General features: G+C 45.4%; 1 protein-coding gene across 4 annotated transcripts in view; it reads left to right on the top strand.

Annotated features, from left to right (window-relative positions):
• Nucleotides 1–12,777, top strand: part of COPS2 (COP9 signalosome subunit 2) — a 1,892,836-nt gene that overhangs the window by 1,173,680 nt on the left and 706,379 nt on the right. For 2 of the 4 annotated variants that reach the window (XM_044077587.1, XM_044077585.1), the window contains one exon: nucleotides 725–778. The exons of the other annotated variants lie outside the window; for them this stretch is intronic. In XM_044077587.1, the coding sequence (XP_043933522.1) occupies nucleotides 725–778 (54 nt within the window). The remainder of the gene's footprint in view (nucleotides 1–724; nucleotides 779–12,777) is intronic. 4 annotated transcript variants of the gene reach the window in all.

Raw genomic sequence — 12,777 nt, 5'->3', positions numbered from 1 at the left:
TACATATGAGGCTGGTAAGACTTGGGTCTGTAATCGCCTGGGTCCTTGGAATGCTTTCCCTAATGCAGGAAAATGACAGTAGCTGTTCTCTAGTTGCTTGGTACAAAGCCTACATGGGGGCTGAGATGGAACAGTGTTAAGGGTGTGGGGGGAGAGATCTGGCTTCATGCTATTTAAGATGCATCTAGGGACGTTTTAAGAAGCCAGCGATGCAGTATTTGTAGCTTTTGAAAACACTTTTAGGACTTGGTCTTGTGGGATAGCTGGAGGTGAGACAGTTTCAGGTCCATCTTGATGGACAGACGGAGGGGAGAGAGGGATAAAGTTAAAGCTAAATTTATCTGCCCGTAGGTTAGCTTTATCTTCATTCTCAGTGTAGGTGACGACATTGAGTCAACACAGCTCATTGCTGCAATGTGCTTTTGAGATTACAAACATAACTAAAAAAGGTCTTGTGATTGTATTTGACATGAGTAGTTTGTTAAACCAGTCTGTATATATTCTTTTGTAAGCAAAATTAGTAATCACTTGAGGTTCAAGATATATAAACTCATAGCAAAATGATCTGTAAAAGGAGAGAAAGAAGTACAATTACCTAGCTTAATCTCTGAAGTAAATCAACAGGTATAAATTATACAATAATGGGTAATTTGTATTTGAAAATGTGCATGCTAATTGGACACTCAGTCAGCATGCCCATTTTAAAACAAACTTGTCTCAATAGAACAAGAAAGTCCAGCCACTGAAGCATTCCTCAGCAGCCAGACCTTCTAGTGAGGTATGATCTATAACGATTTTTAATGCATTTTACAAGGGACAATGAAAAACATTAGAAAAAAACACATACATTCTGCAAAACTCTGCATATTTGAAATGTATAGTTACCGGTACTGTGATTGGTCATAAAACCTAAGTTTTTAAGTCAGGAATTGAACAATTTATGCAGTGCTGGAGTGAATGACAATTGTTATAAAGAAAACCTGTATATAATGTGTAAGGTATGTAAATGAAAATAAAAAGTACAACTGGTCCCCCCCTGTTCTAAAGCATCTCTTGTAGCTAGGAGAACCAGTGCCAAAACAGTGAGGTTTAGTCGAGATTCTTCTTAGTACTTAAGTAGAGTCTTTGGAGGCGCATCCTGGATATGTCAGGTCTATAAATGCTTACCTCAGGGCCCTAGAATTCAAAATATGGACATTGCATACCCTTTTTACCACTTCTGTTCTCTCAGGCTGTGATTTTTACCCTACACTTTAAGGATGCCCAACTTCCTATTCCTTTTCACATTGACCACAGATACTTTCTCAGATTTGAGGCAGGTGACTCCCCTATCAGTTTACTTCACCTTTTGGATTGGCTACTGTACCCAAGGTATTTACAGAATGCTTGGCTGTATTGCCTACTTATTGCAGCACCAAGGCTACTGCCCTACGAAGAGGTAGAGGGCTGTATATCTTACCATGCAGTGTTTCCAAAATGTATGAGTTTCACTCAGCATCCTTTAGTCAAGTCTCATCCCTTCCTAGTTAGCAGGATCCCTTCATCCCTACTGTATTTCAGCAAGCAGAGGGCCTTCCACCCTCAAGAAAATGTGGAATCCCTCGCTTGATACTTCAACATCATAAAGCATGAAACAGCAAACGGTGGTCATGGCCACTGGGATTAATGGCTTCCACAGTGTTAAAGGTCATTGTGGCAAGTTTGCTCATGTGAAAGCTCCGAACACTGGATTCTGCCTAATTTTCTTTCGTCAAGGGCAGGTCATGCCTAATCAATTTGGTGGACTTCTTTGAGGTCACCAAAGCAATTTGTAGGAGCAAAATAGTTCACACTGCCTACCTTGACCTGGCCAATGCATTTGACAGAATACCCTACTCAGGCATTGTTTATGAACTTAAGAGGTTAGGTACAAACCCTTTTTTCACCTGGTGAATAACCAGCTGGCTGTCAGAATCCAGGAAGTTAGAACTGGGAAGTCCACCTCTACAAGGAGGCCAGTCACAAGCGGAGTACTTTAGGGATCAGTCCTGGGACCCCTCCGTTTTGGCATTTACTTCTCTGAAGTCAAGGCCAATATCAGTGGCCTCTGGCTGACTAAATTTTGCAGATGATTGCAAATTAGGAACTGTCATTGAATCGCTTCCGGCACAAATGTTCTCCAGGAAGGGCTGACACAAACAACTGGTGTCAGAAAAATGGAGTAAAACTAAATGCCAAAAAATGCATGATAGTATCCTTCAGGAGGTCATCCATCCCTGGTAGGTATCATATTGACAACACACCCATAAGAGTTGACCCAGTAGTCAGGTACTTGGGGGGGGGGGGGGGCACAGAGCATAAATCTAGCCTTTGGCTGTCACTTGTCTACAGTAGTGAGGACATCATTATTTGCTGTGCAACTTATAAACAAAGCTATGGCATCTAGGTCCAAGGAAGTCATTGTTCATTGTATTTGGCATTCATCAGACCCATCATTGAGTACCATGCCCTTTTTGGTATGTATCTGACCAGGCATATCCAACAATTGGAAAGTCCACAGAAGTTTCTCACTAAAGAATACAGGGTGTAAGTAACGCGCTCTGTGCAGACTGTCTCAAGGCCCTATCCCTGTATTCTGTCTCCTGTAGGCTGTTGAGGAGAGATTTCTGCCTGGCAATACAGGGCGTTGTCAGACCACACACTAATGGACCTCCTGCATATCCGCAAAACAAACAGCACCAGAATTACCCATTCTAAAAACTTAAATCTTGCATGCTAGAGAGACAGGTATGTAACCCAGAGACTACCCCTTCTCTAGGACAGGCTCCCACATCCATGTGAAGCAGAGATCCTCCCGAACCCAATTCAAGTGTAATTTGGACAGTTAGATGGGGAACAGGAAATTCATGCCTGGTTTGGCACCAGTATCTCTAACAGACCCAATCAGCCTGTAAATGGTTAATCTCCCAGGTCCCTGCTTGTAAATGTTTCAACTCCCAAGCCCGATGTTCTTCGTGTTTCACTGTTGCAGTCATCACACTTGGGTTATCCTGCCAGGGGTAGCCCTCAGTCAGCCCGAATACCAAAGGCTTAGTGTTTCTGTCAGTTGCTGTCACTCCAGGACTGACGTCAGTTCGTCAGTGGTATAAAATAGGCAGCCAGTGCCATTACATCAGTCTTTCTTGCCCAGGAGCCCGAACCAGAAGCAGTTTGCACAAGTACCGGTCGGCCGCTACCTGGAGTTTTCATTTCCAAATTGAAGTTGAAGTCTTCTAAAGCTAAGTACCCCGTTGGGGATCCCTTTTTCTTGCTCTAACTAATGTCAGAAAAAGTTAACAATTGTCTCGCGTGTGGAAAGCAAATACCAGACAGAGACTTCCATTCTTACTGCATCACCAGTTTAGGCCCAGACCATGACGTCCCTCGCTGTCGCATTTGTGCCTTGTTCAACGGCAGAACTATACGTCATCGGGCCCTTATTGTAGCTAACTATTTTCTGTAAGCCATCCGACTACCGATCTTCCGAAAATAAGGATAAAGACAGAGACAAACCACACAGGTCCAAAACTGCAGGCAACGCTTCCATTAAGCTAGTTGTCAGTTCTGTGGTCCTCAGTGAGGTGCTTTCACAACCCCTGATGCTTGCTTCTGTGGATTCACAGGCTGCTACCGAGATCCATTTGGAGTCCGATATGCCGCAAGACTCTTCGACTAAGGATCCTGCGGAAGTCCCTACCTTGGATGGGTCTGGAGCCACTGAGCAGGCACTGGCTTCCGAGGAAGTTCCTCGCACTCTCGATACTCGACACAAACTGACGACTTATTTTTCAACTCCAGTTCTTTCTAAAACTACCGAGTTTCTATGGTCCAGGGTACGAACTACGCCTAAAAAAATGACTACCCAAGCTCAGGCACCCACTTCCATGCCTCAATCTCAAATTCTTAAAATGGCGGAAGATCTTATTATGCTTATTAGGGGAAGCCAGTCTACCCCTTCCAAAAGAAAGAGACTGGTCGCCAGTAGTTTTGTCTTAACAGGAGTCTGATGACTCTGAGGTTTCTGAATATGAAGATATGCAACCCCTCTCTGCTTATGAGGATTCTGATGTAGAGGAATCCATTCCTTCTGCCTCTCCTCCAGAGGAGTTTTCATTTAGTGAAAACCGTACATACTTTAAAGGAGCATTTCCAATGGGAATGTCAGGACTATCCTCAGAAAAGAGACTCGGGGGAATTCTTAGACTTAACACAGCACAGACCTTTAGCCATTCCTCCTGTCCTGGATGTTATGGATGATGTTTTTATGGAATCTGGTTTCACTCCTGACACCCTTCCTCCTGCTCCCAGGAAACCTGACCGGTACTACAGAATCCCTGACTCTCACAGATTTCAAAAATCCTACTGCTGACCCAGAGGTCATCTCCCAAGGACCTAAAGGAATTAAAGCAACCTCCGCTAAGAATCCCACCCCCTCAGTTAGGGATTCCCGAGCTTTAGACAGATGGGGTAAAAAAGTATACACCTCTGCAACTCTTGCTATTAAACCACTGAATTGTCAGTTCCACTTACTGAAATAGCAGCATGCTATGGAACTCCTCAAACAAAAAATATCTTCCTTTCCTGCTTGTGCAGGAAATAAAGAATTACAAGAGCTTATGCATTCTGCAAGCCAAGTTACTAAGCACACCTTGCAATGTGGCTATGACACCCTAGAAGCATCTTGCAGGGCAGCAGTCACTGGTTCTGTAGTTAGAAGGCATGCTTGGCTGAAGGAACAGACCTTGATGTCAAATCAAAATTATAGGACACACCTTTGAACAAAGACAATTTGGCACCAAGGCAGACAGACTTTTTACAGGTCCAGCCTCAGAGGTTCAGTAGGCATTGCCCCTCCACGCACTGATCCTTTACGGCCCCCTCCAGGCTAGCTCAGTCAAGACCCAGGGGAAACAGACCCCCCAGACAGCAGTCCCAGAGAATGCAGAGATCTAAGCAATGGAGTTCCTCCTCTTAAAAAATGGGGAGTGCTAAGCCACCCCTTGTGGTAAGCACTCACAATGACTTTACACCTCCACTCCTTACCTCTGCCTACCTGCATGACACCATAGAATTATCTTCCAGGGCAGCAGTCACAGGCTCTGTACTTAGAAGACATGCTTGGCTTAAGGAACAGACCTTGCCAGACCATGTCAAATGAAAACTATTGGACGCACCATTGAACAAAAATAGTTTGTTTGGCACTAAGGCAGAATATGCCTTAAAAAAGATGGAAGAAAAAGCTAAATCTATGCAGACAGACTTCTTGCAGGTCCGGCCTCCGAGGTTCAGTAGGCATTGCCCCTCCAAGCACTGGTCCTTTCCGGCCCCCTCAAGACCCAGAGGAAGCAGACCCCCCCACCCAGACAACAGTCCCAGGGAATGCAGAGATCTAAGCAACGGAGTTCCTCCACTTCAAAAACATGGAGTGCTAATCCATCCCTTTATGGAAAGAGCTCACAATGACTTTACACCTCCACCCCTTACCTTTGCCCACGTGCTTGTGCCCCTGGGAGGAACACTCTCCTCCCATGCCAAAAACTGGGCCTCTATCACCAACGACCGATGGATTCTCAACATAGTGTCCCAGGGATACAGATTTTGTTTCCACACTCTACCTACCCCAAATGGGTTCCCAGATCTACTTCCAAACCAGTGGGCAGAGGCACAAAACCAAGTCCATTCCCTGCTCTCCTTGGGGGCAGTATAGCCTGTTCCTGCAGATCAGATAGGCCAAGGTTTCTATTACAGGCTTTTTTTGGTACCCAGAAAAGAGGGCACCTGGTGTCCAATCCTCGAGCTGTCAATTCTAAACACCTTCCTGGTGATACCAAAATTCAGAATGCTCACCCTTAAGCAGCAGCTTCCTTTGCTATCCAAAGATGCTTGGTTAGCCACCCTAGACCTAAAAGAGGCCTGTCTACGTATCCTAGTCAGGGATTCCTGCAGGAAATATCTTCGTTTCAGAGCAGGATCTATGCACTTTCAGTTCTCTGCGCTTCCCTTTGGCTTATCTACTGCTCCCAGAGTTTTCACAAAATGCATGGCTCCAGCCATTGCTTTTTGCAGACAAAGGAATATTCAAATTTACCCCTACTTAGACGACTGCCTGATTCAGGCAGACGGTCAGGAAAAGCTGTTACATCACCTGACCTTTTGTAAAGCACCTACTGACCTCGCTGGGGTACACTATAAACGAAAAGAAATCCAAACTAGTACCCACTCAAATTGTATTCCTGGGAGCAAGCCTGGACACAGCATCCCAGATGGCATTCTTTACTCGGAAAAACAAGCCTGTCTGACAGGCTACTTCTCCCAGTTGTACGCAAGGAAAATCCTGCAAGCTCTAGGGTTCATGGCATCCTGCATTCTACTCATTCCATATGCCAGACTGCATATGAGGAAACTTCAGTGGTACCTAAAAAATCTTTGGTGTCAACACTCTCAGGACCTGGAAACTATCATACCTATGATACTCTGTCTAAGGAAAGATTTTCTTCGATGAGTAGCAGCTTGCAACCACAACAAGGGTCTTCCCTACTCACAACCCCACGCTGCCTAGACCCTAACCACAGACGCATCAGATTATGCCTGGGGTGCACACCTGGATGGCAGGTGCATTCAGGGCCATTGGAGCCCAAGTCAAATACATCTGCACATCCACCAAAAAGAGATGCTAGCTGTTCAGCATGCTTTGACAGCTTTCCAGACCCCCTACTCTCCCCAGGGCTTCTACTGATCAAAACAGACAACACCATAGTGATGTGGTACATCAACAATCTGGGAGGAACTCGCTGTTATCCCCTCTGCAGGCTCGCCATGACCCTTTGGTACACGGCTTCAGCCATGCAAATCCACCTGCAAGCACAATTCCTGCCAGGCTCACAAAACTTTCTGACAGGCAGCTTAAGCAGAAACCTCGTAGACCCACACGAGTGGCAGCTAGACCACAACACCTTCAACCTTGTAACCCAGAAATGGGGCACCCTGAAGGTTGACGTCTTTGCCTCCCACAGCAATCACCAGCTCAGCAAATTCTGCACCAGGGAACCTCACAGCAAGGCCTGGAAAGTGGATGCCCTATCCTTCCAATGGGTAAACCTCTTGATCTATGCATTTCCCCCCCTACCTCTACTTTCAAGGGTACTGTAAGAGAGGAAAAAAACAAGAGCATTCTTGATTGCCCCAGACTGGCCACGCCAGCACTCGCACCCACTGCTGCACAGTCTGTCACCGCTGCCATCATGGCACATACCTCAGATCCCAACTCTCCTGACCCAACAGAAAAGATAAATCATGCATCCACAATTGCAGACCCTGAACCTGGCAGCCTGGCTTATTCACTGACCTCTCCTCCAGTTGCAAGCAAGTCCTGGATGTTATACTTGAGGCCAGACGGCCCAGCACTAGAAAAACTTATGCTGTCAAATGGAAAAGATATTGCACTTGGATCCAGGCTAAAGGAGCTGAAACAGCACAGCCCTCCCTACCTCTTATCTTGGATTACCTAGCAGACCTACTACACAGGGGCCTTTCCTTCTCCTCTATTAAAATTCATGCCTCTGCCATCTCTGCTCATTACAGCACAGAGCAACCTCTCTTTTCTCACCCTCTCATCAAACAGTTCCTGAGAGGGGCTAATGATTTAAGACCACCCAGAAGAGCTCCTACCCAGCTTGGGACCTTAACTTTGTGTTGGAAAAGCTCACACTTACCCCCCTTTGAGCCTGCAGCTTCAGCAGAGTTAAAACTCCTCTCTTGGAAAACAGCCTTGGTTCTGGCCATCACTTCAGCTAGAAGAGTTTCAGAGCTAGAAGCACTCATGGCAGTAGAGCCCTTCATCATTTTTCATGCTGACAGGGTCTATCTCAGGACTAACCCAACTTTCATGCCTAAAGTGGTGTCCAGTTTGGCTCTCAACCAATCTATTGATTTGCCCACCTTTTTCTCTAATCCACAAAACAAGGGGGAAAGGATTCTGCATTCTCTGGATGTGCACAGACAGCTCAGATTCTACCTGGATAGGACTAAATCTTTTAGGAAAACTGACCAATTGCTAATCAGCTTTGCAGCTGGGACAGAGGGCAAGGTCATATCCAAACAATCTCCAAATGGCTAGCACACTGTGTCCATTTCTGCTACAAATACCACTGGAAACTGCCCCCTAAGTGGGTCAGGACACATTCCACCATGACAACCTTTACCTCTGCAGCTTTTCTCAGAGGGGTCCCTACCAGGGACATCGTGGAGGCTGCAACTTGGAGTTCTGTGTTCATACCTTTACCAAGCATTACCACCTGCCTATCTTCTCCAAATCCAGGGCAGGCTATGCAACCTCAGTCTTTCATTGCATCCTATCCAGCCCCCCAGTCTTCTTGACTACCTTCACCCTTTTGTTCAGCTTAGGAAAGACATGAAGAAGATTATGAAGAACATAGTACAGTTGTGTACACTTACCATAAATATAGATGTTCGAGTGTATTCACTGTTATAGTCCTGGTTTCCCACCCTTCATCCCCCCTTGTCTCGGTCTCTCTTTCTCACTCCTTACAGGGATTTTTTGATATTTACTTTCTACTGGTGGTGGTCTTCCATCATAACCTAGCTCCCTATTTGGGGGAAGGAAAACTGATGTAATGGCGTCGGCTGCCTGATTTTATACCACTGACAACCTGACGTCAGTCCTGGAGCAACAGCAACTGAACGCAGAAATACTAAGCCTTTGGTTTTCGGGCCGACTGAGGGCTACCTCTGTCTGGATAACTCAAGTGTGATGACTGCAACAGTGAATACACTCGAACATCTACATTTATGGTAAGTGTACACAACTGTACTTTCCTCAGACTCTTGTAGCCACTATCCCTATGCTACCTTTAGCAAGACTTCAGTGGTGGTTGACACAAGTGAGCCACAATCCAGGTCTTCCTTCCTACTACCTCTACCCACAAAGGTCATACACGTCGATGCATCAGACTTGGGCTGGGGAGCAACTGTGGGCCATCGAAGTGTACAGGGCTTGTGGCCCAAACCTCACAAACTGGAACACACCAATGCTCAAGAGGTGAGAGCAGTTGTTTTGGCCTTTCAGGCATTTCTGCCTTTCCTCCAGCACGGTCCCTTGATTTACACAGACAACACCACTGTGCTGTGGTATCTCAACTAGCAAGGAAGGGACAAAGTCATATCTCCTCTGCAGACTAGACCTTTTAGTATGGGAACTAGCCACCTCACAGGAAATTACTCTGCAGGTGGTCTACATTCCCTCTGTCCACAACTCCCAGGCAGACTATCTGAGCAGAACCATCACAAAAAACCATGATTGGGTGCTTCAGAGATGTCTTCTTGGATCTGGTCCACAGGTGAGGTAAACCTCAAATAGACCTGTTTGCCTCCTCCATCAGCAGGCAGCAAGATACCAGACCCCCAGGGACTGGCAACAGATGCCTTCTCAGTCTCCTGGAAGGGGAAATATCTGTATGCTCCCCCCCTTCCCATTCATTCAGAAGGTCCTGCTGAAAGTCCAGTGGGGCACTACAAAAATCTTGTTGGTGACTCCCTACTGGCCCAGACAGCACTGGCTCCCCCTTCTTCTACAGCTGTCCAAGGGCAATCACCACAAGTTACCCCCCTCCCCCAGAGTGTAACTTCTCACACAACACAAGAGATCCTAGATTCACCCACAGTGGCAGCTTCTGCACCTCACCCTGTGGGTGATAGGATTCTGATCCCCTTCAGACACCTTTAAAAGAAGGACATGCTCAATGTCCTGCAGGAGTCCAGGAAACCACATACAAGAAAATCTTGCCTTTCTAAGTGGAAAAGATTCACTTTATGGTGTCACAAAAGACAGCTGGACTTGCTTTCTAGCGAGTCCCCTCTAGTCCTGTCTTACCTGTGTGAGCTACTGCAGACTGGTTTAGCTTATTCTTCCATCAAAGCTCATCTGTCTGCAATTTCAGCATGCCTTCTTCTGGATCCCCCACTAGCATCCAGACTTCGTCTAAGCTCTTCCTTAAGGGGGTACTTCATCTCAGACCTCCCAGGAAACTGTTCCCTCCTCTTTGGGATCATAACTATTGAAAAGCCAGCAGGCAAAGCTTCTCTAAAACATTACACATGGAAAACTGTGCTGCTAGTGTCCTTGACCTCAGCCAGAAGAGTATCAGAGCTACAAGCCCTTATGGCTATTCCTCCTTTTGTAGTGTTCCACAAGGATAGGGTACCCTTAGAACTAACCCATCCTTCATGCCCAAGGTGGTGAATGACTGGTCCCTTAACCAGGCTATACACCTACCTGCCTTTTTCCCCAACCCACAGGGGGACAGTGAGAGAGTATTGCACTCCCTGGATGTGCACTGCATAACACCATCCATCAGACAGGCTGACCAGCTTTTTATATCCTTCCACCCTAGAGCCCTGGGGAAGGCAGTGTCCAAACAGACCATATCTGCCTGGATCTCCAAGGCCATCACCTTCTGCTACCAACTCCATGGTAAATATCTGCAAGGTGCAGTTAAAGCACATTCCACCACAACTATGGCCTCTTCAGGTGCCTTCTTTAAGGGCCTGGATACCTCTACTATTTTGGAGGCATCTACTTGGTATTCAGTTCAAGCCTTCACCAAACACTACAAACTTGACCACTTCTCTATATCCAGGGCTATCCTTCACGAGTTCCTGGAGTCTGCCTCTAGACCACCTCCTCAGTCACTGAGCTTTGGCAGTCACCCATATGTAGAAAACTGCAACATTGGAATAGAAGGACATAGAAAAGTTGTGTAAAATCTTACCATAACCATAGATATCCTTCTCTTCCATGTTGCAGTATTCCTTCCCACCCTCCTTCCCTTCCTGTTATGTTGCACTTCCCTTTCTGGGTGGCACTGGACTGCCATTGCCCTTATTAGGACTGGCTCCGACTGGGGCTTTCAGTTCTGAGGGTCGGTGTGTGCAGACGTCACTTTTATGGCTCACATTTTCCTCTGCCACATCAGACGTCTCACGCACCTCAGAGGGACTGAAAACTTTTGTATCCTAGCCGTACGTACACGAGACAAGGAATAAACCCATATGTAGAATACTTAAACATGGAAGTGAAGGACATCTATGGTTATGGTAAGATTTTACACAATTTTTCTGTATACCTCAAATCTTAGTTGGGGAAGAGGTGCCTGGATCCTTAATTGAGGTCCATCAGAATTCTGATCCACTGCGTTTTATGAAAGCAGATGTCACTCCAAGAAAAAACAAAAGTTTCCCATCTCAGATGTTACTAGGCAAGGAATGGATGGAATTTTCACTGGGCTTATACAAGACCGTTTTGTCTTTCAGTCCTCCTTCCTTGTTCTACTTATTGTCCTCCTACCCCTTCTCAAATATTCAGCATGAGTTGTCTTCTGATGGGGAAGAATCTGATTCAAATTAACACACACTGTAGCTTATTCATCTCAAATTAATTCACCAGCCCAGATGGGTTCGGATAACATACTTTTCACCTAAATTGTCTGTTGAGGAAATTTCCTTTTGAGAAACTATTACAGAAATGATGCAGCATTTTGAATGGGAATATAGACAAGTTTCTGATTTGCAGAAGAGGTGGGGACCCCTACGCCAGCCACAGTCCCTCCAGTTTTGCAGGCCTTACTAGATGCATTTTGCTTCCAGTTCTAACTTTCCTTATTCTCAGCCCCCAGCAGGCGTGATGGGTATTACAATGTGCTAGAGAATCTAAAATTTCTCTATAAAAATCCTTTGGCAGATCCTTCTGTGTTCTCTGTGAGCACTGGTAAGCCTTCCAAACTTTTGCCTGCGGTTAATGTTTTACCTACAGAGAGAAACAGTAGAGCCATAGATAGATAAGGAAAGAAGGTTTACACTTCTGCCAGTGTGGTTTTCAGGGCTTTGGTTTATCAGACCCAAGTGACAAAAATACCTGTTGTCTATCCTGGATGATTGGGTAAGATTTTGACTAGCATTGAGGTTTCAGGCTACTTCCATGGTGGCCAGGCTACTCAGGTGGACAGATGTACTGTTAAATATAGTTATGATGTGAGGTTTCTACTGGATCTGTCATCAGAAGGTTTGCATGGCTTCATTCTCAGTCTATTCCTGTGGATGTAAAATTAAATTATTGGACTTTGCATTTTACAAAGTTTTTCTAGTTTGGTCTGCCACAGCAGACCTGTTCAGATTTTTGCAAGCGAAAGGTAGAATAATGCAAGATTTATTTTAATGCTTTTATTGAATTGTCACTTGTGACATAGGCAAACTTAACATTTATTAAAAGAAACAAACTTACATTTATAAAAAGAAAACAAACATATTAACATTCTTAGTTACATTGTACATCACATATGTTCTGTATATTATAGTCAATCCAACATTACATGTTGTTGTGTCTTTCGGCTTTTTAGGGGTCGCCACAGCAGAACTCCGGTCCGCTAATGATTGGCAGTAGATTTTTTTTATGTGCCGAGTTGCCAGCCCTGACGCACAACCTTCTATGAAGGTACGCCCATTCACGCATGTCTCCACACACAAGACGCTCTAGCTGAGAAGCGAACAGGACAACGTCTTACTGTGTGGCGACAACACTACCGCAGTACCACCACCACAGTCAATCCAACATTACATAAGTTGCTCAATTCCTGCCTTCCCTTAAACTTCATTCCTCCTCCTAAAGATTTTTCTGCATGTGTTGTATTCACAATCTCCATTTTTTTCTGTGCAATTTGCTCCTACCCTTTTCTAAAGAACCCATTT

This window comes from Protopterus annectens, chromosome 7.part0, assembly GCF_019279795.1.
Source record: "Protopterus annectens isolate FY-2018-M chromosome 7.part0, PAN1.0, whole genome shotgun sequence".
Lineage (NCBI taxonomy): Eukaryota > Metazoa > Chordata > Ceratodontiformes > Protopteridae > Protopterus > Protopterus annectens.
Note: the sequence above shows the minus strand (reverse complement) of the source record. Positions and strands in the feature narration are given on the sequence as shown.